Below are 25,488 nucleotides of genomic sequence, written 5' to 3'. Positions count from 1 at the left end.
CCTCTGGCTGAGGGGCTCTGCGGACGGGCAGGTGACCCCTGCAGAGCGGCGGGAAAAGCTGCCTGTCCTGCTCCTCCGCCTAGCCACACGCACGCTTGTGGCACCACCGCCACAGGCGCTGACCTGTGGCACAGAACGAAGCCGGAGGAGATTTACGTTTGTTTATTCAGAGGCTGCTTTCGTTTCTGTCCCGGCTCGTTTTGCCGCTGACGTCGAGGGGGCGGGGCCGACGTCGGCCCGTGCGGGGGGCGGGGGGGCGCGCGCGCGTGTGTGCGTGCGTGCGCGAGAGTGGCGCGAGCGGGGCCCGGCGCGCGCGTGCGCCGGCGCGGGGCGGCCCCGGGGGCCGAGCGGGCGGTGAGGAGCCGTCGGCGGGACCCCTCCAACCCTCCCGAGGGCAAGGGCGGGCGCCTCGGCCCAGCGCCGAGCCCCGAAGGGCTGGGTGGGGGTTAGACTGGGGCCTCTCCTCAGCGCGGTGGGCTGCGGGGGTCGCTGGGCCTCGGCCGTGGGAGTCGCTGGGCCTCGGCCGTGGGAAGCGGCTCCCGCCTGGGTTGCTGTTGCTGCTGCTGTTGTTGTTTTGGTGGTGGTGGTTGTGAGGGCGTAGGGCGGGGAGGGGCGGGGTGGAGAGGTGCGAGGCAGGCCGTGGGGCTGGTCCCGCCTGCCCTACCCTCGCTCCCCCGGGCTTGGGGCTGCCTCTGGTTGCTAACGGAGACTTCCCTTTGTCGGAGCGCAGGGTGACCTGTGAGGAGTCGCCTTCCCCGCAGCCTGGACTTGGGCTTCTCGTGGCCTAGCAAGAAGTGGTTTCCTTTCCCGAGCTGTTGGCATCTTCCTGCCGGGATTCAGTCGTTCCCAAAGGAATGGAGAAATGCAGCTGATAAGTTCTTAACCACCCTGTGCTCCTATAGGCAGTACCCGGTGCTGGCTTCATCTTCTTCCCTTTGGCACTTTGGGGTTGGGCCTCTCCTGTTACCTGGTCTGGGTACTTTTTTTAGTGGCACTGTAGACCAAAGGAGATGGAAGAAAAGGAACGATGTGATAAATTCCAGCTGGTACCTTGAGACTAAGGAGAATTATATATTTTGACATTTTAATTTTTTTTCTGTGGAGGGAAGGGAAATACTACATTTTATGGGGTATGGGAGGAGGGAGGTTGCAGATCTTCATGTGGTTTTTAAAACCAGCTGTCAGAGGCAATTACTGAGTAAACTGAAGCACAAGAGGAGGATTCGTAAGCTGGAAGCACCTCTAGCCCACAAAAGAAAGGGGCAGTGGGCTGCTGTTGTGACTGTGGGGGCAGAAACTTCAGCCTCCTTCATTTTTCACCACCTACTCCCCATCCACCCATCGAGAAAATGAGCTGTGTGCCATGGAAAGGTGACAAGACCAAATCGGAATCGCCAGAGCCATCCCAGCAGCCGCCACAGCACATTTACCATGAGAAGCAACGCAGGGAGCTGTGTGCCCTCCATGCCCTCAACAATGTCTTCCAGGACAGCAACGCCTTCACTAGGGAAACCCTGCAGGAGATTTTCCAGAGGTAGGCTGCTCTCTGTACTGGCAGTAGCTTCCCCTTGTCCTCAGCTGATTGCAGGGATTTTTGGGTGTTGTCTGGGGGGAAGTAGAAAGAAAAGGAGGGATTCAGACTGTGCCACTGCTTTGAACTGAATGTATCTTGGTTTTTTAACCCCAGCCTTTTTTTTTGTCCCTCCATGCAGAAATTCTTTCTCATTTTACTTGTTTCTTAATCTGTTCTGGATGCCAGCTATGGGTCCAAGGGTTTTATTGTAGATGCTGTCGTGGTTGGAGTGTTATCTTCCTCTCTACTCACCTTAGTGCCTCTTCTACCTGTCTTCCATATTTTTGCCCCTCACTTGTGTAGATAAATTACCTAGATTTAATAATGGATTTGGGGATTGCCTTGGGGGAATGAAGGCAGCAGAAATGACTTACTGACTTAGTACTGCAACATTTGTAACTTTTTTAGAAATTAGGAGTTTTGCCAAATGAGTGATTCTTATTCAAGAGGTTCAGTGAAGTTCTTCAAATATTATGGGCTTTTTTTTTTCCATGCAGCAAGACTCTCTGTACTCTCTCAAACTGGCTTTAATTTCAGTAGCTGGATGCCTGTTTCCTGTGGCATTGCTAAATGTTTCCCAGGAGCTTCAGATAATTAATAAAGTAGGTTTGAGTTTTACAGGGACAAATATAAATTATTAACGTGGCCTATGCAATAGCTCATATTTTGCTCAGTGTTTATTTTATGGTGTTTTTGATGCTTTATGGAAATTCTGGTGACCCACTGCTGATGAATCTGTGATGATAAAGGAAATGATGGAAAGGGGCTCTCCTCTGATAGTCAAGGTGCAGATGTTGTAAACATGGTGTAAGTTTTGGTTGAATACCTGTTACCAGCAGCTGCCAGCACCTTGTGTTTGTGAGGAGCAGGAGATCCCACACCATGGCAGCTCATGCTGTGGCACGAGGCAGTCATGGTACCCTGTGCTGATGACAGGGAGCTGTGGCCCCGTTGCAGCTCCCCTGAAAACTGGCAGTTTTATGAAACCGGTGCTTGACTCATCAAACTCATGCCTGTCTTTGGCAGAGAATGTGGTGAAGGACAATAACAAGTATCGGATTGAAATGCTATTTATTGTAGTGTTGCAGATAAAACTCCTGCTGGTGGAGGGGAGCTGGTCCATGGCAGGCTCAAGGCACTCTTTGTCCAGCATAAACACACTGTGGTTTTGTTCCAGAGCAGCAATTGTCAGAATCTTACTCACAGCTGGACTGCTCTTGGCCTGAAGCAAACAAAGGCAGTTCATGTGGTGGAAGGAGTGTGATGATCTAATTAGTTGGCTTTCATTGCGTTTGGTGAGACAGAATTAGTGTGCAGCATGAAACCTCTCAGAAAAAGACTGGATATTAATCTTGCTGGACCTCTTTCCCTAGAAGGGAGAGTTTGTCTTTTATTCCAGCCTGGAGTTGTTCCATCCTAATATTCAGATCAAGATACACAGCTTGATTCAGCCCCATGGTAGTATGGAAATACACATGGATATTCCTCTTAAAAATGGATGAGCTATAAGTTATACAAAAGAATTGCTGCTGCCTTTCTGTTTCTGTTGGGTGACTACTTGTGTGTAGCTCTTTGACTTGCCTTTAAGAAGTGTGAATTTAGTTGCCCTTTTTGTGTCACTTGTCTTTTCCTGTGTCTACTCACATTCTATGTATTGATAAAGGTGGGATGAATATTTTTAATAACCTGCAAAAATGTTGAGGTCTGATTTTTAAACCTGGTGTTGATAAGGTAACAAAATCACAAATAAACTTAAGCTCTCTGGCTTTTACCACATTCCTTGGAGAATGATTGAACCACATTGCTTAATCATTAGCTTCCCTTTTGCTGCATCCTATTGTGTAAGGCCAGGGTAGTCTGATGATTATCGTCTCAAGCATGTGCTGAAACTTGGTCTGGACACCCCTCCGATTGTGTAGCCTTTCCCTCTTCTTTCCTCTAAAACAAGAAATACATTTTTGATGTTCCTCTGGCTTTTGTTGCAGGAAGTATGATTGCATGTTCCAAGTGTTGCATGGAGATACAAATAAATCTCTTTGCTTCACTGGAGTCTGCATATTGGGACCTGGTTAGGAAAGACAACTGCAGGAATCTTGGAGCCCCTTGTGTTAAGACAACATGTTGATGAAAGTTTCTGATAGAAATATCAGGAGGATTATTTACCTGGATTTCTGTCCAGCTTTGTCAGTCTTCCTCCACTCAGTGGCTAGATAAAAAATACCAAAACAACAGTTTAATTCCTTTAGTGGTCAGAATCCTTCAGCTGATGATTGTGGACCCTACTTAGGTATGTGTGGGTCAAGATGTTGAGGTGGTTTTTGGGGCAAGTTTGCTCACACATGGCAGTTTCTTGTTGCCCATGCTGGTCACCTCCTCACATTTCTGGGGCTCTGGAAGTTATGTGAAGGAACAAAGATAAATGTGTTCTTTCAGCTCTTGAATAAACTTGTCTGGAAAGTGGAGCCATGAGAGGGTGCTTCTGCAGCCCAAAGGGCTCTCTGGATTGTAAGGTTTTCTGTGCTTGTGGGGATTAGGAGAGTTGGTAGGTTGAAGCAATGATCTTGAGGAATTAGGCATAGCCAAGTGATCTGGCTTTATAGAGATGCTGGAAGAGCTGTGACAAGCTGCAGGTTCTGTCTCTGTGATTAGTAAAATACACCCTAAAATACACCCCATGGTGGATATTAACAGCTTTTCCTCTTAGCATGGTATTGTGGACTCCTCTCCCTTCTGTAGTGAGCATGCTTCCCAGACGGTTCTGCTGCAGACTGCTCCACTGCAGAAAAACTTCCAGCTGAAAACAAAACCAAAACAAAGGCTGCCTGTCTCTAGCCTCTCTAGCCTTGGTTGCTCTGAATCTCTCTACTCAGTCCACTGCTTTCTTGTCAAATGCCTTATGCTGTCAGGGTGTCGCTGAACACTGGGAAGTGAACTCTCCACAGCTGGATAAGTAAGAAAGCTGAGATTACTTCACTCAGCGTGCTGGGTGCACGGGGATCGCTCCACCTAACGTGTGCCCCCAGCAGTGTACTAGTCATACAACCAGAGCAGGTTATATGCATGAAACCAGTACATATGCACTGCATTTCTACTGCAAGTGCATTGTATTTCCTGAATACATGCATATATGGTAATTGTTTCCATGGATTTATTTGGATATCAGTAGGGGTCTTTTGAGAGTCTTTGGTGGTCATTTGGGAACATCACATTCCCCAAATTTTCCATTTTGGTTCTGGATCTTCTAATGAATCTTTTCACCTTGAGACTATCTCAAGTATGTTGTCAGGTCACGATGCACTTCTCTTATCATTCTTTGCCCTGGCATTCTATCTTTGTTCTCAAAACTAAGACATCTGCTAGTACATCCCAGTGGCTGATATAGGTAAATAAGGAAGCACTAGCCGATACAAGACTGTTAGTCACAGATGTAGGGAGTTAACATAAAACCACATTAATCTCTGGAATTTGTACAAGGTACTGTATGGTACAAAACTAAGCATTAATCACAGATATGGGGATCAAACACTATTGTGCTAAAGTTAAAAATAATTTTCCACATCTTCCACCACTGCTGCATGGACACCTTTTTAAAGAAATATAATTTGTTGGGTAAGAAAGGCAGGAACGAAGAAGGGCTGCAGGATTTCCAGTGGTGAAATATGCCTGCAGAATATTCAGTGTGGTAAAGGCTGAATGGAAAATGTGCAGAAACATTAGGATTTTTGAGGATGCAGTTGACAGGAGGAGGAGGCAGGTAAAATACAGATGTTTGGATGATATGAAATCTGAACTTTGCACTAGCAGAATTAATAGAGTCCTTATCAATGGAAAGATCAACTCATCACAACAGAACTCATCTGAGGCTTGACTTTCTTTGGATTTGCCTTATGTGACGTTGTTCTCTGCTCTCAGTTTCCCCCATGCTTGCTTTTCCTGCTGTCATCTTCATAATAGTACATCCTGTTGGTTTTCCTCCTTACAAAATTTCTTAGGCAGAGGGGGGGAACATGAAACCATAAAAGTGGCTAACAGGCTTTTTTGCCACAATCTCCATGTTGTGTCTCACATCCATTATCTGAACCTGTGCAAAGGCTGTTACATATTTTTGGCATGTAACCTCATAGCAGCCCACAGCTTCCTCACAGGAGGAGGTGGAGGGGCAGGCATTGGTCTCTCCTCTCTGGTGACCAGTAACAGGACCTGAAGGAATGGCATGAGGCATTGTCAGAGGAGGTCTGGTTTGGATATTAGGAAAGGGTTCTTCACCCAGAGGGCAGTTGGGCACTGGAACAAGCTCACCAGGGAAGTGGTCACAGCAGCAAGCCTGACAGAGTTGAAGTGAATGAATGCTGTCAAGCACGTGGTGTGATCCTTGGGGCTGTCCTGTCTGGGACCAGGAGTGGACTCCATATAGATCCTTTCCAACTCAGGATATTCTGCAGTTGTATGAATGTGATGGACTCTGGTTCTGCATTTTTAGACGCTGTAGTAATGCAAGTGATGTCTAAGCAAACTTACCAGTTGAAGCTGAAGAGATTTGTTTGCATCAGGATTATCTGTTTAGTTACCTACAGCAACAGATATTTTTTTACCATCTAGCAAGCACAACAGCTTTGGAAAGCTCCCAACCCCAAGTATCTTTACAGCTTTGTGTCTGAATACTTCTTTCATTTTCCAGTGGAGGAGGAGGAAGAACAACCTTTCCTGCAGCCAACCTCCCATGCCTCTTTTTCTCATCCAGTCTTCAGGACTGCTGTTGACTGTTGGACTCTTGACATTGTAATAGCTGCTGTCCTGAATAGCAAACTGGCATTTACTCTGACTGTAAATTGAGGAAAAATCATAATTGAAGCATCCTTCAGAAGTACCAGTTCAAGGGGTCAGAGAGAAAGAGCTTTATGATTTCTTTTGCATCAAAGGCAGGATTTTTGAAGGCTTTGTACATCAGAGTTATTCTTAATGCATTACTTAGTTTCCTCAGTTTGATGAGGGATAAGGGGGGCACGGAATAGTTTGTGTTTAAACACAAAACCCCTGGAATACAGGTTCAACAAACATCTGCTAAGCAGTCTCCTCTTCTGTTTGCAGGCTGTCTCCCAACACCATGGTGACCCCCCACAAGAAGAGCATGCTGGGGAATGGGAACTATGATGTGAACGTGATTATGGCAGCACTTCAGACCAAAGGCTACGAGGCAGTTTGGTGGGATAAGCGCAGGTACTGAGAAGCTGTGTCATTCTGGAGGTGGCTGCTCTTTGTAAAACTGACAAAGAGATTGAAGTGAAAACACCAGAACATAATCTGGTTGATGTTGTGCGCTCTTTCAGGGATGTTAACGCCATTGCCCTGTCTAACGTGATGGGCTTCATCATGAACCTGCCCTCCAGCCTTTGCTGGGGCCCCTTGAAGCTCCCCCTCAAGCGACAGCACTGGATCTGTGTCCGGGAGGTGGGAGGCACCTACTACAACCTCGACTCCAAGCTCAAGGTGCCCGAGTGGATTGGAGGTGAAAGTGAGCTCAGGTAGGATTTCCTCTAATCTGTCCTTGTTGGAGGTAAGAAGTCTGGCCTTAAACAGTTGCTGATTGAAACATGTGTGGCTGACTTGCAATTGTAAAAATTTGAGAGTAATAAGGTTCTTCTGCCTCCACTTGGATTTATGCCCCGTTTGTGTAAAGCCAGGGAAATGCTTTTGGCAGTGATGTCTCTATCAGCTTAGAAGAGCTTGACTTGGCCTCTTACGTGTCTGGCTCTGTCTGTGGCAAAGGTAGAGGCCTTTTCTGGTATTAGTGGGGGACACCTGCAACACGATGTGCTGTGCTCTGCTCCCTCCTCGAACATGACAGTATCAGCATTCTTTGCCTATTTAGTAACAATCTGCATGTCTGCAGCAAAAGGCTTTCCAGACTAAAAGTGCAGCTTTATCCCTGAGAGCAGTAAGAGCTGTTTGTTAGGAATCACTTTTCCCATGTAAGCATACACTGCCCTTCTGGCTTGGCTCCCCTTCCCTCTTCAATCTTAACACAAGAAGGTCATTGTAAATACTTTGTAAAATTTCACCTGCACTTGATTGCTGTTTAGCTTCCATTCCATCATGCCATAAATCCTACTAGCAGCTTTGCTTCCTTGACTGGTCTTGTTCTGAGATAGGGACTGGGGATTGCACATGTGCAGTGTTTGCAGAGCCAGCCGTGCCACTGAAGTTTTGGTAAATTTCTGGGGTAAAGTAAGTCTTGTGAAACTACTGTGCAGAGGTTCTGGTGGATTTTATCCTAGGTGTATCATTCTTCAGCAATAAATTAGGGCTTTCTTTACTTGGAGTTTTGGAAATCTGGACCAAAAGATATTGGAGGAGATGTTGATTTTTCATATTTATTGGAAGTAATCCAAGTTTGGTATTAGAAAAAGCTTACGTGCAGAAAAGGGCTAAAAAAACATGTCAAATGACGAAGTGGTACACTGCTGCTAAGGACATCTGTGTGGTAGGGTGTTCGTTTTTTAGAATAAAAAGATTATTTTTCTCCCAGATTTGTTGGAATTATTTAAAGTTAAAATGGGATTCTTGATCTTGAAAATATGAAGAAACTAAATTTGGTTTTAATTTTGTTTTTCTTCCCTTGGGAAATAATAAAGTAGCATCTATATAGACTTATCTCTGTTGAGGTTAAGATAATATTTAATTGTTGTTGTAGATGATGAAGTTCTACATTCAGTAGCCCTTGTTTCTATTTCTCTTTATGATAGGAAATTTTTGAAACACCAGCTGAGAGGAAAGAACTGTGAACTCCTATTGGTGGTGCCAGAGGAGGTGGAAGCACATCAGACCTGGAGAGCTGACGTGTGACCTGGGCCAGCTCTGTCGTCCCACTACAGTTCTTCCCCTTTACCAAACTCCTGATGTCCTAAAACCTGGATAGTGGGTGCCCCAACTCTCTTCGTCTGGAATTTCCTTTGTTAGGCTCTTCTCTTCCTTCCTTGGTGCAATAGGGCAATGGCAGAGGACATTGGGGTGGTGGGTGGGGAAGAACTGAGGGCAGAGCAGAGGAAACTGGAAGCCAATCACTTTAATTGCAAGGTGGATGAGTTGCAGTGCCCTCTGGCCATCTGGGAGGCATCACACTCTTGAAAAACTGGGCTGGGGAGAAAGAGTGCCTGGAAACCCTGGGCTTCCATTTCCCCACGTGGTTCAAGGCTCTGTGTGGTGGGACACTGCTCCCTCCAGGGCTTGTCAGGAAGGAGCAGGGACTGAGCACGCTGCCACCTCTTTACAGTTCTCTCCCTCCAAAACAAATTGTTGTGAAGACATTTGCAATTCCTAAGGGTCTCTCAGGACACTCAGAACACTAGGAATGGTACAGTGCTTCAGCACGACCCTCTGCTTCTTAGGGCTGGTTTGTGCCAGGAATTAAGAAACAATAATAAAACCAGAGTCATCTTCCAAGAAATTCTTCGGGTAGCTAGAGGATTCTTCCCCAGGGTTTCCAAGGATTTATGTATGTGGTGAGTGGTTGTTTGGCAGTATGTGTCTGGCTAAGGTGACATGGAAACAACAAGCACAGGATGACTGAGGAGTATCGAGTTTCTGGACTGAAGAGAAGCCACAGTCTGCTTGGGTTTCTTTGTGCTATGGTGGTTTTTTTTTTTCACTATTTTTTAACAGTTATTTTGGTTTTCTGCATGGTCACCCAGTAGTTTAGGGGCTCCTTGGAGAGAGGAATAAAGCTGAAGAGGTTTTCAAAGAAATTAACTCCCTTTTATTTTCCACTCTCCAGAAGTCCAGCCCACAGTCACAGATGTAATGTGAAATGAAAGAGGTCAAGTTAAAAAATAAAAATGGGCTGAAGAGGGAAGCCTTTATAGACAGTCAGTTTTCTTCATTTATTGCTACCATCTGCTGGTCTGGGAGCTGCAGAGGGTCCACCAGAACTTCCAGGCATTGGAGACACCCTGGCTTGGTAGTTGAACCAACCTCTCCTTTAGCATTGGCCAACAAACATTCCATGAATGGGTGAATTGCTTTTTTCTGCCTTCCATGGGGAAGAGAAACTAGACACAGAGACACTGAGGAATCTCCACCAGCTGTTTCCCAGTCACCCAGGAGAGCTGTAGCTCAGCCATGCCTTCTGTGGCAGGAGGAGGAAATGCTGAATCTGGAACTCCCTTGGTTGTGTTTAGCACTTCCTGGCCGAGCTGCTGGTTGCTTCCATCTTTACATGTGTTGGTTGAACAGCAACCTCTGGCACCTGATGGAGCTCGAAGGATCCTGTTCCATCATGCAGGAAACTCTCATTACTGATGTTTGAGCTGGTGAAAGGAGGGATTGTAATGACCTTTTCTCAGTTATTTTTCTCTTCAGAGCTCTGCAAATGCATGAGCAGGTGCTCGAACCTCAGAGACCACCAAAATGGCACCGTCCCAACAGAGAACAGAGGCCACATGATGACAGGATGATGGTGTTTGCTGACCCCTGGACACCTGGCAAGCACTTCTGCAGTCCTTTGAGCACAGCCTCCCACAGTCAAGGGCAAATGGCTCTTACATTTTAAAAAGTCCTATTTCGTAACACATTCCAATGACCAATACCAGCTGGCAGAGTTTTTAAACACTTTCCAGGCAGGATGTTCAGCCTGCAGGCATTCTGCTCTTGACTTGAAGCCATTTCTTCAAGAGGGGAAAATATAAATCTCAACAGCAACATTTTCTATGCTGATTGAAGTTGCACTTTGGAGAAAAACCCTGTTTGCATGGAAACTGCAAGCCAATGGATCAGTGCACAATATGCAAAGATGTTTTAAAATACTTTGGGGCTGCTTTCCCGGGGGAGAAACAGTGTGATCCAGCTGCTCAGGTAAAGGGAAAGTGTGTGATCACATCCCTGTGGGAGGTGAGGCTGCTGTGCCCGGGGGTGGGTGAGCTGGTCCAGTCCCACTGCTCAGGAGCAGGGAAGCCCCTCTTTGTTTTCTTGCTTGTTTGGTTTTGTTAGAGCCTTGTCTTGGGTTTGTTTACAGAGATGTATTTTGTTTAACCAAATATTAAAAATGGAAAAAAAAAAAGTTTCCATATAAATGTCCTATCACTTCTGTATGTTCAATTGAATTGTTCTGTAACAAAGTATGTAAAAGATAAATAAATTTTTTCCTTTGGTTATAAAACCACCACGTTTCTGTGCATTAAGAACCTTGAACACTGGACACTGGTGCTGAGGTAGGATCACCTCCCAGAATTCCCTTAAGCCAAACATGGCTTCCCCACCCCTCTGAAGGTGACAAGGCCACATCTGTTCCTTCCACACTGCCAGGCTGTGCATGAAATGGAGAGATCCCTACCCAGAAATCCCCCGGCAGCTCTGAAAGAACTGAGCCTCCCTCAAGGACATCTATTAAAACCACACTGCTCAGGTTGGATTTATTTAATATTCCATACAAAAAAATACGCAGCTGATGTCTGTTCTACTTTATGAGGCAGAGAATCTGCGTGGATGTGATCGTCTCAAACCTGGCCTGCTGCTCCCTCGGTTCTCACACACACACAGCTGCAGTGAAAGTGTTTCTGCAGATGCATCTTCCCAAAGAGTATTTTCCATGGGGTATTGATTGCCACCGGCACCCCTCCTTCCTCTGCTGGGAAAGTCACACTTCCTGCCACCACTGTCCTTCAGCTCCAAATCAGGCAGGAAAGCACTTGTTGTGTCTGCCTGCTGCATTTCAAAGCCTGACCTGTGCCCCAGGGTGTTTTGTGGGGGCAAGAAGCGGGCAGAGGAGCTCCCCCGGTCCAAGTCTGTAACTGGTTATGGCATAGTGATTGAATAAAAGGAAATACTCATGATTTCTAAAGGAGAGGGGGATGCAGACAGGAGCCATCATCAGGTCCATAGGGGGGCTTCCCTCCCTCGTTATGAACAGGTCAATGTCCCAAAGGATAACCAAAAATAAAAAGAAAAAATGCCCTGGCCCAACAAATCAACAGTTCAATATATCATAATCGCAAGGTCTTCCCACTTGATATGAATCCAACTCAGCTTTCGCAAATTAGATTTTTCCCGACAGCGGAGGCAGGGCCCCTGGCATTCCCCCTGAGAGCCCTGTGTTGGGTCCGAGGAGGATCTGGAAAAAAAAACATTCATTGAGGAGTTTCAAGGACGCAAGATGTCTTGCCATGCTGTCCCCCCTCCCACAGGTATTGGTGGCACTTTGCAGCACCAGCCCCATGCCTGCTGCAACAGCCAAGGTCAGTGCCCAACCACAGCCCCTACCGCAGCCCCTCACAGCAAGTTTTAGCTGGTAAAAACCAGGTTGGGCTTGCCAGGCATTGCCACCACTGGGAATCAGCAGGATTGTCCAATGAGAACACCCAGTCGGGGAATCTGGTGGGATGAGTGAGGCCACAGCATACAACAGAGTGCACCCTTCTGCCCCAGCGACCCCAGCACTGCTCACAGCGGGAGGTGCAGGCACTCCCGGCCAACTCTGCAGGGCCGGGACAGACGGCTGGGCCTTCCTGTCTCACCTGTCGCTGCTGCAGCTGCTGCTGTTGCTCCATCTGCAGTTTTTCGGTTTCAAAGACTACAGGAAGAACCAGAATCATGAAGGAGGTGGTGCCAATCCACAGAGCTGCCCTAGAGAATCTATCAAGGATAAAGAACGCTAGGAATCAGTTCTTACTGGCACAATCCCGCGTTTCCCTTCCGTGCCTCAAACATAAGCCTGCCTCCAAATTCAACCCCGAGCTCCGGGGTGTCCCCTTATCCCCGCCCTTCCCAAGCAGCCCATAAACAAAGCCCGTGATTCTGCCGCTCCCCGCAGGCCCCGCACTGCGCTACCAGCGCCCAAAGCCGCAGCGAAGGCCGGCAGAGCCGCCCGCGCCCCCGCTCTGCCCGCCGGGCCCGCTCCGAGGGGCTCCGGCCCGGCCCGCCGCCCCCTCACCTGTACATCTTCTGCGCTACCGTCAGCGAGAGGTCGAATGTAGCCCCGGCCGCCGACCGGACGCTCTCGGGGAACATCTCCGTGAGTCCCCACAGCCGCTCCGCCAGCGTCTCGTCCAGCTGCGGGCAGCACCAAGCATGTCAGGCCCCGCCGCACGGCCCTGCGCGCCCCGCGGGGTCACCGCGCCCGCCCGGCCTTCCCCGCCGCCTGCCCCGATACCTCCTCGTCGTCCTCCTCCTCCTCGTCGAGCTCGTCCTCCAGCTCCTCGGCCTTGCCCGCGCCGCCCTTGGGCAGCAGCTCCTCCGGGGACAGGGACGCCGCGGCCGCCATCGCCACCAGACAGGACGGAAGGAGCGGCGGCCAGAGCGCCGCCGGAAGCGGGGCCGCCCTCCCGCCACCCAGCCCGGGCCGGGCAGCGGCCCCTGGCGGCCCGGAGGAGCAGCGGCCGCCCACCACCCCGGCCCCCGCCGCACAGCGCGACGCGTTACAAACACCCTCAGATACGGGTTTTAATTGCAAGGTTTTATAACAAATATGCAAAACTCTCGAGAACGGGCAACTCCAGCATCCTGCTCGCCCAAGGCAGACGGTGAGGTTTGTACGAGCACCCGCGGGCTCCCCACGGTGGGGGCGAGGCAGAGGTCGCCCCGCTTCGGAGAGCAGAGAAGGCGAGCAGGAGCCCTCACGGAGACGGATCGGCCCCACCGCCGGCTGTCCGGCTGCCTGTGCTGGGCTGCGCTGAGCAATGTAGCAAGGTAAAGTGCTCTGAGGAAAATCGTGTTAATTAACAGCGCTGTGGTGCCAAACCAGCCATTAGCAGTACCCACGGCACCACACTGCGCTGGAGGCACCTCAGCACTCGTGGTCCCATGAAACAAAGTACCTCACACAGTACCAACATGCCTGGGAGGCCCGAGCCAGCCCCAGCATCCCGTGGGCCAAGACCCAGAACCAGCCTGGCCATCTCTTGTTCACTTCTTCCTCCGGCTGTGCTGCTTCAGCTCCTCCAGCTCCTTCTCCATGAGGTGGGACTCGGCAGTGGTCTCAGAGAGCTGGAACACACAGCAAACAACAACAGGAGGGAGTTAAAAGCTGGTGAGGCTTTTCCAACTTCACTGTACAACCAAGATTTACAGCCACAAGCCAGGTCCTGCAGGAGGCAATTTGTTCCTGTTGAGCAAGGGGGAAGCTGACATGTCATGTTTCACTGAGATTGCCTGGAAAACCTGAAGAGCAGAAAGTGCTTCTGCTGAGTGTTCCAGCCACAAAAGCCATTTTCCAGTTTTAAAACACGTGAAGGGTAAGGAAATAAAATATTTGTTTAGAGTGACATAAAGGCTAAATCACTTATTAACTGCGAATAGATGTGTGTTCTATTTCCCTGAATGTCTCTCCAGATTTTAAGCATGAAACCTGTGATCTCTGGGTAAGGCTGAATTTCGGTTTATTTACTGGAAATTCTTTCATTCACACAAAGGATACATGTCTCGCCCCTCATGACAGCAGATGGAAGCTTTAATCTTCTGTGACCAGAAACAGTGGCTGTAACTCAGTTTCATAGTTACGGAAGAGAATAGAGTGGCAAGAAAAATGCCATATTCTGTGCAGAAAGGGAAACAGGAGACAGCAGGGACTTCTGTCTCTCACAGTGTTCACAACAAGCTCTGATGTGGCGGGAACCTTCCCCTCTTTCCACAGAGGGGATCAGGCTTTACTCCCACAGTCACTTTGCCATTACACCCATGTTGCACGACAGGGTAAAGCAGAAAGTGGGGCGCACTGAGAGAAGCCTTCTTCAGGGAACCCAGCACCCTTTGCCCGGGCATCCCCACTGCTATGGGCAGGCAGGAGCTGGGCAAAGGCTCACCATGTCCAGGAGAATGTCCACTTTCAGCCGAAGTAGGTTGTTTTCTTCCTCGAGCTGCTGGTTTCGTTTGCGCAAGCGCTGCAGTTCCCTGCGATCCCCCAGGAAGCCTCCTGATTCTTGGAGGAAAGAAGGAGGTCAAAATACAGATTGTCAGCCAACCATGGCTGCTTCAGACCAGACAAGCTGGGCTGTACTCTACCTGAAACCCAGTGGCCATTTTCGAACTTCAGGCTCTGGCCAGCAAGGTTCATTGTGGGGGTGCCATATTCCAGGCCCAGCTCAACCTCACGGGTGGATCTATCCAGCTGCAGGGAGAAGATCACACTCAGAGTTTCACAGAATTCCAGAGCCACCCCCTGATCTCCCATTTCTTAGTGACTAGCATTCCAGTGGAAGATGCTGATCCAAATGGCCCCTGGAACCTTTGAGCATGTACTCCTTTGGTCAGGTACTGCTGCAGTAGAGAACTGGTTCCTCTCACTGCCATCCCTGCACTTCTCCCACCTACACTCTCATCCATCTCCCTGCACTTGGAGACCACAGGTGGGAATTTTTCAGTGACACAGTTCTGGGCTGCAGGTGTGGTGATGATGATTCCTCCCTGAGCTATTCCATTTCTAGCTTCATGTACAGTCACAGTGATCAGGAATGGTGCTGCACTGCAGCAAGAAAACAGCACAGTTGGAATAACAGAATATACTGACGTGGAAAGAACCCACAAGGATCATTGAGTCCAACTCCTGGCCCTGCAGAGAACTGTCCACAAGAGCTGCACCGTGTGCCTGAGAGTATTGTTCAAACACTTCCTGAACTGTCAGGCTTGGTGCTGTGACCACTACCCTAGGAAGTCTATTCCAGAGCCCACCCACTCACTGGGTGAAGAATTTTTTCCTGCCCCAGAAGCAGCTGGGAGCCCTTGTAAGGGTTATGGCACTGACAGCAGGAGCCACCCACCCCTGGCACCAAGACATGGCTCCTGCAGCAAACCGCAGGTGCGGGCACTCACCAGGTGCAGGTTGGACAGGGAGGCCCATTTCCTGGGGGGCGTCTTCTTTGGGCTGAAGGAGTTCCCAAAGAGAGGCATTGCACACTGCTGGCCAGGCCTACGGCGGGCTCCTGAAGGAGCGGGAGAGACACAACAGCTCTGAGGCGGTGGGCCAAGAGCAGTGATGTTCTCCCCAGGCATGTTCTCCCCAGGCAGAACCCCTCATTCTCTCCAGTGAGCTTCTCCCCAGGCAGAGCCCCCAGCTCTCAGGGCAAGACAGCGATGTGGGGGGGTCCGGGCCGCCACCCCGCCACTGCCACCGGGCAGCACCGGCCCTCGGCGGCCACGTCCCTCGCACCTCCACCGCCACGTGACCGAGCCGGGCGGGGGGGCGGAGGACGACGGTGCGCGGTGTCCCCCCCCCCGCCCGGCCGGTACCCCCAGTACCGCGCGGCGCGGCACCTCGGGGGGGCACGGGCCGTACCACCCCACGGGCACGCCGAGCAGCTGAAAGGGGACCCCCGCGGGGCGCTGTTCCCCGCACGGGCCACCACCGGGATGCTCCTTTGTTCTGCTTTCCCTCCCGGCATCTCACTGGCGAAAGCAGCGGGCTCGGCAAGAGCGGAGCCGAGGAAGAATGCCCCCCAGCCCCCATCCCCCCCGCGCCGCAGTGGTAGGGTCAGCCCCGCGGTGCGGGGGCGGTTGGGCCGGGCTGTTCCATCGAGCTTCGCCTTAATTCCGGGGGGGGGGGGGGAGAGGGGGCGGGGGCGCACCTCTTCGTTGGGCCGCGCCCGCTCCCGGCGCTCGCGTCCGCCGCCGGTGGGATCCGCCGCGTGTCCCGGGAACGGTTTGCGGCCGCCGCGTTGCCGGGGCGATGGGATCCGCGGCTCCGCTCCGCCTCCCGTGCTGGAGGCAGACGGGGGCGGAGTGCCGGGCAGCGGGCTCGGGGGTCGGTCCTGCTCACGGGGGCAAGCTCTTGCCGTGCTGACGGCGCTTTCCTTAACACCTTCCCTAAAATGCTCGAATCGCCTGGAAGAGTTGTTAAAAATGTTTTTATGGGGATTGTTTGTTTATTCGCCCAGCTAAATAACTGAACGCCATTAGGCAGAGAACCCTCCCTTGCTTGGGAGCGTTGGAGAAGAAGTGGAGGAGATCTGGCGTCCTGGACTGCGCGGGTTCAGGGGATGATGGATGAGGAGCTGGAGAGAGCAGAATGGTACAGAATCACAGAAATCACAGAATCAGTTCGGTTGGAAAAGATCTCTGAGATCATCAAGTCCTGTCTTTGGCCGAACACCACCACCATGTGAACGTGACCGTGAGACTAAGTGCCATGTCCAGTCTTTTCTCAAACGCCTCCGGGGACAGTCACCCCTCAGCAGCAGCAGCTCTTCACACGCCTTCCTTTGAAGCAGTCCCAGCAGCCTGATTTCTATGCACGTTGCAAAGCCCTCCCTTTCAGCACATGATGGAATAAATTTAGATTCCTTGTGTTACTTGCTGGCTTCTATTCCATGGGAGGTGGCAGTGGCAGTTGGTTTGGATATTTTGAATGAATGGCATGGGTATGTGACATATATCACCAGCACTTTTTATGTTACAGAGGCAAAATGCCACTCCTAAACTATAAAGTAATTCTCCAATATGTTAGAATAGCAATCTGAAGTTACTTGCTTCATTATTAAAAAAGCTTATGTTGAGCTTCCTGGGGCCTTCCTGAAAATTTTTGGATTAATGAGGTACTAAGATGCTGACTTTTAGTTAAAAGGGAACAATAAAGACAAGAAGAAAAAAAAAAAAAAAAAAAAAGGGGGCAGGGAGATAAAAGAAGAAAAGAAGAGAATCACCAACATTTTGATTTGGTTTGTACATGTATTAGTACTCCAGGAAAAAAAAATTATCTAACAGACTTTCATTCCCAGAGTGCTTAATTGGCACCCTGCCTTAAGTGAACCAGAAAATTGCTCACTTGGAATGAGAATTGGAAAAATAGCACAGTTAAATCCGGTGACTTGAGAGAAGAAAAATTTCTGGTGCTGCTGTATCTTTTGGTAGTCCAGCTAACCAATATCTGGTTCTTGCAGGACACATACTATAAAAACAGTTGCTTTCAGACCCAGTATAGCAGAGTCTGTGCACTGGAAAGCTGTGATTTTTGCAATAAGAGAAGTGATTATAATGGGGTAGGGGGGGAAGTCAACACCCTTAAAAGTAGAATAAAAATTCACTGTTCAGAGCAAGGCCTTTGTGAAGTAGCTGTGGCTTCTATCACCATTTAATACCCACACGAGTGTGCATATATTGGGTAAGAAAGATGAACGGAAGGTCCAGATAAATGAAGGCAAGAACTTTGGAAAAAAAGCTGAGAGCACGTAGAATTACAATTTTAAAATGAGAACACAAAGGCAGCTCACCTGGGTGCTTATAAGAGCCAGAGACCGTACAGGAGAGTGAGGGACTGAGCTCAGTTTGGTTGGGGTGGTTTTTTCAGTAATGTTCACCTCCCTAGAACAAACCTGTATGCTTCAGCACAGTTTTTGCTTGAGGTCTCCTTGTGCTGAGCAGGATGAGTGTAGTAGAAATACACTGTAATTATATAACTACACTGTCTCATGCATTTGGGGTCACAGAGTGACTCTCTTACTGCCTCTTTCTGTGGAGCAGAGACTTGGAAAAAGCCAGGCAGCCCATCCCCACTGCCTTGGCATGGGAGGTGAATGTTCCTCCTGTGCCTGGTTGCTGTGCCCACAGTGAATAATCCCTGTGTGAATGGTCTCAGAGTTGGTAGGGCTGGTCAACAAGAGTTCAGAAATCTTCCCCTGGAGACTAAGAGAAGGAGGTTCAGTGTTTTGATTTCTGCTGCGATTTGCTTCAGGAATCTTTCTTTTTCTGCATGGTTTGACAAAATTTAATTTCTCACCAGACTCCATTTCCTTGAAAAATGCTACGGAATTTCCTCACTACACCAACCTCCCAGAGTATTTTGGCAGCAGCTTTTCATCATTGTTTCTCCACCTACATCAGGTAGATACCAAGACAGAACTGGCTGTTGCTGTTTCTAGCATTGTCTCTCAGTAAATTGCAAATACATACATATATATATATTTATATATAGTTTGACATACGATTCTCAGCTATGTTAAGAGCATTATGGTGCAGTAGTTGCATCCTTCTGTTCCTGTCACTCTGTGGGGAAAAGAACATCTAGCACACACACTTTCTCCAGGACAATAACTCCAGAGATCACTTAGGAACTGCAAAAGCCCGTTAAATGGTGAAGAACCTGTATGTTACAGTCCTTGTGTAAGGAAGCTGCCTATGTTCCCAGGAGGACATCTTGGAGAACCCTGGTGGAAGGCTGAGAGATTGACAGGATGGAGATAGGGCTGTAGCACATGGCAGTGTGGAAATTTTGGAATAGATCCAAGCTGTTCTTGGTAGCCTAATTTGGAGCATCTTCGTCAGCTTTTTTGGCTCAAAAGTGATAGAGAATCTATAGCTTAGATATTCTCAGAGCTGCCTTTAATTCCATAGTGTGTCACTTGCTTTTTCTAATATATGCTGCAGGATTGTTATTGTTCTGTGTTATATCAGTATTTACAGGGAAACCCCATTGACTGGTGAATTCAGTAGACTTACTCTAGGCTTACTCTGAGTATTTGTTTTAGTTACTGTATTGAAAGTTGCTACATTGCCTGGTTGTTACAGATAGGTAAGGCTTTATAAAGCCTTACCTATCCTGAGTTAAAAATCTGTAAACTAAAATTTTTTGCATATTGAAATTAATTCCCTGCCCAATTAAATTTTTCAGCACTGAGGTAATTCTTGTTGTCTCAATGCTGTGCAGTTAAAGATGTCCCTTCTTTTAGAATCCTAAGTACCTCACCTATATTTTGTTGTCAAAGCCGACACTTCTTTTTCTCTCTCTGTTTCTCTATTTCACTATAGCTAACTCAGGAGATAAAAGAACAGCCGTTTCACTGCTTTGTTAAGAAACGTGCTCTCCTCCCGCTTGACTGTCTCAGGTTCCACCACCAGGAGGCCCTCATTCCAGTGCTTATAGCTAGGCAAAGAAAACAAAAGCAGTGAAGTGGAGAAACCCATCCTCACAAAAGTAATCTGAAATTAATGCTTATCCTAGAAATTGAGATTTTCAGAGTACTGTGAAAGCATCTATTAATTATTTATTGCAAATATCCTAATATCCAACTGTCATGGATGCTGTGACTTTTGGAGATAATGGAATGTCTGTCACAGGTGGTACCTTTCATTGGTACCAAGAGCTGAGTGATAGCCAGGAAAGTTCATGCCTCTGTCTTCTGGATGGATCTTAGTAACCTATAAAAATAATAAAATACAGTAAAGCCAAGTTATATTTCTTATCCCTCATGTGTGCCTTCTATCAGCTAACAAATATGCCTTCACCTACTTTGCCTCTGCCTTCTCTCTTTTAGCTACTTACTTATTCACAGGTTCTTAATTCTCTTTCACTTTTCACAGCTAGCTTTTATAGTGTCCTAAAAGTTCTAAATATCTGCACTAACACTCTTTCTGATTGTTCTATTTTGCTAACCAGACTTTTAAAGAAAGGAGGAAGGAGAAATGTTTTTATCCTTATTATTTTACCAAATCACGTACTTCTTCTCTACTGGCTTTTCAAAGCTGCAGTCATTGCCTTGGATGAAATGTAGACTTTGTTATTCAAAAGAACACTGTGTACATGGTCTCTGGACTAAAAAGTATGTGGAGTTGTCATTACTTTTCCTTAAACCCTAATTATTTTTCTCTTCACTGCTGAGTCAAGCCTTGTCTTGCTTGTTTCCCACGGTCATGTTTCAGTACTGATGAGTCCAAGACACAGCTTTGCAATGCAATTTCAGAATGGATGATAGGTGAGAACAGTTTTGCTCCTGTCAGGAAATGCAGCTCCTGCAAGCTGTAAGTTACCCTCACTTGCCCTTGTCTTTCAAACTCAGTTCCTGCCTCCCTTCCCTGAATTCACACATACATACAACATGTTTACATTTGTGTACTTTGGCCTCCCTAATATGGTCTAACGTGGAAAACATATATCCTGTGCTGTAAGAACAAAAAAAAGGGTAAATAAAACCATGCATGAAATATGCAAAGTTCCCAGGCCTCTGAGAAGATTTTCCAGTCATTGCTCACCATTCTGGCCACACTGTTCACTTGAAGGAGTTTACACAAATACACAGGTAGCCGAGCCACTCACATGCTCTGGAGAGAATCCTTTGCTTCCTGACAGAGTTTGCTATGAGGGTGTCCTTGGTGAGGGGGAGAACAAAGGTTCATAGAGCATGTGCAGCCCACATAGCAGTGAAAGCTTGTGTTAAGCTTTATTTCACTCTGTTCCTGTTACCTGGCTACTCTTTGCTTGCTTCCACATCTTATTTCATTCTTTTCCTTGCCTCTTACTTTTACATCTGTTTCCATAGCTCACTTAAGATGTCCTTTCCAGGAAATGAGGAAATTGAAGCCTCCAGTCTGTACATTCCTGATGAGCAGATTCAGGAAAAGGGAATACCAGGGAAAGGGCCTCAAGCATCTCTCTGTGTGGGTTGGTGTTTGGTGCTGCTGTAACCCTTCACCACTGGCAGCTGCTGGAGGCAAGATGTTTGGCCTTTGGACTATGCTGCTGTGATGTTTACAAGGGAGAGCAAACAGGGCCTGGATTCTAAATTCTCTGCCAAGGCAGTTTCATCTCAGGCCTCAGAAGAGCATCAGCTGTGCTTTGCCTGTACAAACAAGCACGCTTGTGTATCATGGACTGCATCAAGAGATTCTGTGAAGCTCAGTGTGTCTAGCATGCTATGAAGTGGGAGAGGAGTGCTAAGTATTCTTTCCTCTTCCATGTTCTTCCACCATTCCTTCTATACCTTCACTTAGACACACTCCAAAAAGCTCCAAGAAGCTACACTAACTGGGACTATTCCCAGCCGGAACCAGAAAAATTCCAGATGAACAAATTGCTGTCGCCAAAGAGAGTCACAAGAACACTGAGGTAAGCATTCTCCCTAGACACTGCTAATCAAAATAAGAATTTTGTATCCAACCTGGATGGTCTTTTTCCACCCAGGATGCCCTGAACTATTGGTCTTACTCTGCACTAATTTTTGTGTTATAAAGATATGCCTGTGGACGGCCTCTTATCCGTCAATGCAATGCAAAAATTGGAAGTAATGTGGTCTTTAGATGATGTGGAGTCTGCAACAACATGACAATGGACTGTGTGGCCCAGAAAGTCCTTTTGGGTATGTGCTGCCAGCTTGAATGTAGATGACATTGCTTTTCAGGCTTTTGAGGAATGCAGATGACAGCTCACCGATGGTCTGCACTACTCCAGGATGCCAGTTTAGAAGCCATTCCTATGAGACCTGTGAAAGCAAGGTACAGGAGTATTTACATATAAATGGGAGATCAGGTTGGTTTTGGTTTCTTGTTCTCTGTTGTTCCCTGGGGTAGCAAGGGATGCAAATATGAGACATATTAGGACCAGGCAGAAGGGATCTTGGAAGGTAACAACTGCCATACAAGTAGCTGCACAGGGTCAAGTGTGTTCAGCAGCACTAAAGCTCACTGGTTCACAAGGTAAAGTGAACCCTGAAAGTATAAATTTTGAATTTGCATTAAATGCCCAAGCAAAATGAGCCATAATGGAGGGTGCTCTCTCTCAGAAACTGAAAATAAAACATAAACTAAGTATTGGATTCTAAACTCAGGAACTGTGGTTTTTGTTCTGCCTTCCTTCCCCAGATTCCTCCAAGATGACAAGCAGTTCAGAGAAGACTGGTAAGACTGGTAGGAATGCAGGATAAAAATATATTCACAAATATGTGCGGCCAGCAAGTGGATGTGTCACAGAAGCTCAGGCTTTCATTAAAAGTATTCATTGCTCTTAAGGAAGCTTTCCTTGTCTGACCATCCAGAAGCCACTCTGTCAGTCCCCCCGGGATTGAAGCCATTCCTCAGCAGGCAGCTCCAGTGACCCAGCAGGGCCTCCTTTGACTCCCTACACTCCCACACTCCCACAGTCAGACCAGGTTTCCTTACTGGCTCAAGCTGGGATATCCCTTAGAGTCTCAGACATCTGGATCTTTAAAATAATTTAACCATGGGGCAGCAAAAAAATAGCAGTTCAATCTGAGTGCCTCCAAGAAAGGACCCCAAAGAAAACCCTGGGTTTTTATACCCTCCCAGTCTGTGTGTGACAAAGTCCTGGCTCTTCCTGCTGAGTCCTCGGCTCCTGCTGTGTCTCAGTGTCCGGTCACCTGGCTGTGCCGCCGGTCCTGTGCCCTGTGCTGTGCCAAGGGTCAGCACCAGTTCCTGGCCTCCTGCCTGGGGCTCTCCCAGCCCAGAGCCCAAGCTGCGGCTGGCACTGCAGCTGCACGCCGAGCTGCCAGCACTGAATGTGTTCCTCAGCACTCTTCATCTTGTCACTATAACTGAAAAGGTTGTCAGTTTGTGTTTGTTGGATTTTGGTTTTGGGTTTTTTTTTTGTTTTGTTTTTGATCAATTTGTCAGATGGCATGAACCATTCAGAAAGATTTTCTTGAAGTCCTCGGTAGATGTTCTATCACCCTCATTTCAAACACAATGCCCACAAGCACCTTTTGCACTTTCTGTGCTCTTCAGGTATTCTTATTTGTTGCAGGTCATCATTCCCCAGGCAACATTCACTGCCTATATTTTACTCACTAGCCAAGATCCAAGATACAGCAGACATTTCCTTTAGAAAAGACGTAAGGGAAGAATATGGTACAGGGAAAATTATACTTAACTTTGACTTTCATACCAAGTGTTTAAATATTGTAAAGAATCTAATCTTTTTAATGGGAGGGAAGGCATGTCATATTTAGAAACTGGTTCCTAGCTCACACATCTGTGTAATTTGATTCATTTTGGAAATAAAAGCAAATGAAAATCTGAGTCTCTGAAGATTTAAATTTTGTCACTCTGAAAGAAAGGGAAATTGTTTTCATGGGTCAGCAGACAAGCTGTTCTCACAATTCATTCATTCATTTACAGTTGAAGTAATGTGCTACTTCAGTTCCAAGATTAAACAACTGGTAGCGATAACTTGTTGCCAGGGATCATGTTAAGGATGTCAAGCCTGGTGTAGAACACGGCCAAGCTTGTAATCTAAATTGGGACAGGTGAGCCAGTGTGCAGTGGGCTGCAAAAAAGGATAATCTGCCAATAAAAAATGGGGACTGCAGTATCCAAAACAAATGTCTTAATCTGGTATTTAGTCACCTAGGTAGGTAGTGACACTTTCCAAAATGCTCCAATAATAAGCACTTATTTTGCAGTCAATGGGAACTGCAGTTCCCATTGTACTAAAATTTAACTACGTAATTATGAGCTCTTGATTTAATTCCAGGTTTGATATCTTGAGACCTGAATAATCTGGATGATGGAGTATAATGCAACAGCATGACCACTGTAGCTAGGTAGAGAGTAGCAAATTGCCTTCAAATATCTAATAGAAAACCACAGGAATTTTTGACATGTTTTTGGTTAATGTTTTAGGAAAAAGGAAAAGTGCTTATTTGTCACACAAAAAAGGGAAAAGCTCTAAGCACAGGGAGAAAAGAGAGCAAGGCAGAAGGAAAAAAAGCAATTTTGGCAAAGCAGCACGGAAGAAAGTATGAGCAGTGGAAGGAATGGTAGTGGTAAATGCACACAGGCTGCATTGAACCAGAGGCTGGGAACACTGAAACTAATACAGAAGCCTATGATGATATTCAAAGCTGGTGTTCATAAAGTCAAACATTTATTTCACTACAAATGCTTCAGAACTAAGCTGAATTATATTGCTCTTAAATTGAAGTTAAGAACAATGTTTATATTGTTAAACACTTTGGGAATTTTCCTGTATCGTACATTGAAGCAGGGAGGGGAGGTGGGGTGAGAAGGAACAGGTCATCAGTCACAAGTCTGTCTGCTCTGTTTAAATCCAGAGCCCTGGAAAACAAGCTGGTAAGGAGGGCAAGCTATTCTCCTTAAAATCTGAAATTAGGTATAGTAAACATTTTCTTTTATATTTACTCATGCTGCCAATGACTTCTCTCAGCGTAACACACAATTTACTCAGTTTTCAACTTGCTGACTTCTACATATTTTTGTAATGAAAGTTTGTGCTGCCACATGTCTGTCAACAAGTGGAAGCAAAATCTTTGGCTTCTCTTGACCAAGCTGAACTGAGTTTGGTTTATTTTTTTCTTTTAATAGTCACTATTAGACCAGTGCTGATGGAATCCAGGTCACGTTTTATTTTTTGGAATCCCTTCCTTATTTATGTTTAAGTATCATCCCAGTGACACTGCCATGCTGCCAGCCACATTCCTCTTGCCACAGGCAGGGCACTGCCATTACAGCATGTTAGAAAAAGCCCTTTAACTGGCGCTGCTTTGTGACTGTGGAGTGGCAAGGGGGAAACATACTTCACTAAGGAATTATGCAGGGAGTGGAATCTGGGAAAAACTAGTCTGCTAATAAAACTGTCTAAGAAAAATACAGTACCCATGAGATGCTAGTGTCATTTTCTATCCAGGCCGGCAGACTGAAACACACAAGTGTGTTGTGATTTGTTAATTTTGTGAAAGCAGTTTATGGAGTTGTCGCAGACATCTTTTCATGAAAATACTTTCCTTAGGATTTTTTCCTCCTGAGAAGCTGAGAGGCTTCAGGAACAAAATGTAAACAATTGTTATCTGCTGCTGTGGAATGCAACAGGTGGATCCATGATTGGTCTCATGTGGATGTTTGGAATTAATGGCCAATCACAGCCCAGCTGGCTCAGACTCTCTGTCCGAGCCACAAACCTTTGTTATTCATTCCTTTCTATTCTTAGCTTAGCTAGCCTTCTGAGGAAGCTTTTTCTTCTATTCCTTCAGTATAGTTTTAATGTAATACATATCATAAAATAATAAATCAAGGCTTCAGAAATATGGAGTCAGATCCTTGTCTCTTCCTTCAACATAAGACCCCTGTGAACACCGTCACAGGGAGTCAGTAAATCTTGAAGGAAGAAATATTCCAAACTCACTTCTGTTGGAGACAGCTGTCTCGGCTGTGAGCTTTATGAAATAATTCCATTAGTTGCTTTTCACTAGGTAAGG

The 25,488-nt window shown here is 47.2% G+C and overlaps 3 protein-coding genes and 1 long non-coding RNA gene across 5 annotated transcripts; 2 read left to right on the top strand and 2 right to left on the bottom strand.

Annotated features, from left to right (window-relative positions):
* Positions 1 to 336: 336 nt before the first annotated feature.
* On the top strand, positions 337 to 10,724 carry JOSD1 (Josephin domain containing 1). Its single transcript, XM_063154544.1, has 5 exons — positions 337 to 354; positions 731 to 1,534; positions 6,662 to 6,790; positions 6,901 to 7,095; positions 8,317 to 10,724. Exons 2-5 carry the CDS (start codon positions 1,350 to 1,352, stop codon positions 8,414 to 8,416), a joined length of 609 nt encoding a protein of 202 aa, XP_063010614.1. The 5' UTR covers positions 337 to 354; positions 731 to 1,349; the 3' UTR covers positions 8,417 to 10,724.
* A 242-nt stretch (positions 10,725 to 10,966) lies between these two features.
* On the bottom strand, positions 10,967 to 12,867 carry TOMM22 (translocase of outer mitochondrial membrane 22). Its single transcript, XM_063154545.1, has 4 exons — positions 12,714 to 12,867; positions 12,495 to 12,613; positions 12,079 to 12,196; positions 10,967 to 11,675 (listed from the first exon to the last, which is right to left on the bottom strand). The coding sequence occupies exons 1-4, from the start codon at positions 12,822 to 12,824 to the stop codon at positions 11,601 to 11,603; spliced, it is 423 nt and encodes a 140-aa protein (XP_063010615.1). The 5' UTR covers positions 12,825 to 12,867; the 3' UTR covers positions 10,967 to 11,600.
* Positions 12,868 to 13,001: 134 nt separating this feature from the next.
* On the bottom strand, positions 13,002 to 16,327 carry CBY1 (chibby 1, beta catenin antagonist). 2 transcript variants are annotated; one of them, XM_063155899.1, is made up of 5 exons: positions 16,120 to 16,327; positions 15,368 to 15,477; positions 14,561 to 14,666; positions 14,362 to 14,477; positions 13,002 to 13,546 (listed from the first exon to the last, which is right to left on the bottom strand). In XM_063155899.1, exons 2-5 carry the CDS (start codon positions 15,443 to 15,445, stop codon positions 13,466 to 13,468), a joined length of 381 nt encoding a protein of 126 aa, XP_063011969.1. In that variant the 5' UTR covers positions 15,446 to 15,477; positions 16,120 to 16,327; the 3' UTR covers positions 13,002 to 13,465. The 2 variants fall into 2 exon arrangements, with proteins under 2 accessions (XP_063011969.1, XP_063011970.1); XM_063155900.1 differs by lacking the exon at positions 16,120 to 16,327 and having other exon boundaries at positions 15,368 to 15,644.
* LOC134417376 (uncharacterized) lies at positions 15,817 to 16,842 on the top strand. The gene is made up of 2 exons (XR_010027563.1): positions 15,817 to 16,019; positions 16,429 to 16,842. It is a non-coding gene; the product is annotated as an uncharacterized LOC134417376 (long non-coding RNA).
* The last annotated feature ends 8,646 nt before the right edge of the window (positions 16,843 to 25,488 follow it).

The sequence above is a fragment of the Melospiza melodia genome, chromosome 4 (assembly GCF_035770615.1).
Source record: "Melospiza melodia melodia isolate bMelMel2 chromosome 4, bMelMel2.pri, whole genome shotgun sequence".
Classification (NCBI taxonomy): domain Eukaryota; kingdom Metazoa; phylum Chordata; class Aves; order Passeriformes; family Passerellidae; genus Melospiza; species Melospiza melodia.
The sequence above is the reverse complement of the archived record's forward strand: the minus strand, read 5'-3'. Positions and strand labels throughout refer to the sequence as shown.

What these genes read in the sequence shown, in the direction of transcription:
- JOSD1 (XM_063154544.1), top strand. Translation starts at nt 1,350, where the DNA reads ATGAGCTGTGTGCCATGGAAAGGTGACAAGACCAAATCGGAATCGCCA. An exon ending in GTTTGGTGGGATAAGCGCAG is followed by an intron (nt 6,791 to 6,900) that starts GTACTGAGAAGC and finishes GCGCTCTTTCAG; the next exon opens with GGATGTTAACGCCATTGCCC. An exon ending in GGAGGTGAAAGTGAGCTCAG is followed by an intron (nt 7,096 to 8,316) that starts GTAGGATTTCCT and finishes TCTTTATGATAG; the next exon opens with GAAATTTTTGAAACACCAGC.
- TOMM22 (XM_063154545.1), bottom strand. Translation starts at nt 12,824, where the DNA reads ATGGCGGCCGCGGCGTCCCTGTCCCCGGAGGAGCTGCTGCCCAAGGGC. An exon ending in GTAGCGCAGAAGATGTACAG is followed by an intron (nt 12,197 to 12,494) that starts GTGAGGGGGCGG and finishes TATCCTTGATAG; the next exon opens with ATTCTCTAGGGCAGCTCTGT. An exon ending in AGCAGCTGCAGCAGCGACAG is followed by an intron (nt 11,676 to 12,078) that starts GTGAGACAGGAA and finishes TTTTTTTTCCAG; the next exon opens with ATCCTCCTCGGACCCAACAC.
- CBY1 (XM_063155900.1), bottom strand. Translation starts at nt 15,547, where the DNA reads ATGCCTGGGGAGAACATCACTGCTCTTGGCCCACCGCCTCAGAGCTGT. An exon ending in AAATGGCCACTGGGTTTCAG is followed by an intron (nt 14,478 to 14,560) that starts GTAGAGTACAGC and finishes CTTTCCTCCAAG; the next exon opens with AATCAGGAGGCTTCCTGGGG. An exon ending in TGGACATTCTCCTGGACATG is followed by an intron (nt 13,547 to 14,361) that starts GTGAGCCTTTGC and finishes TGTGTGTTCCAG; the next exon opens with CTCTCTGAGACCACTGCCGA.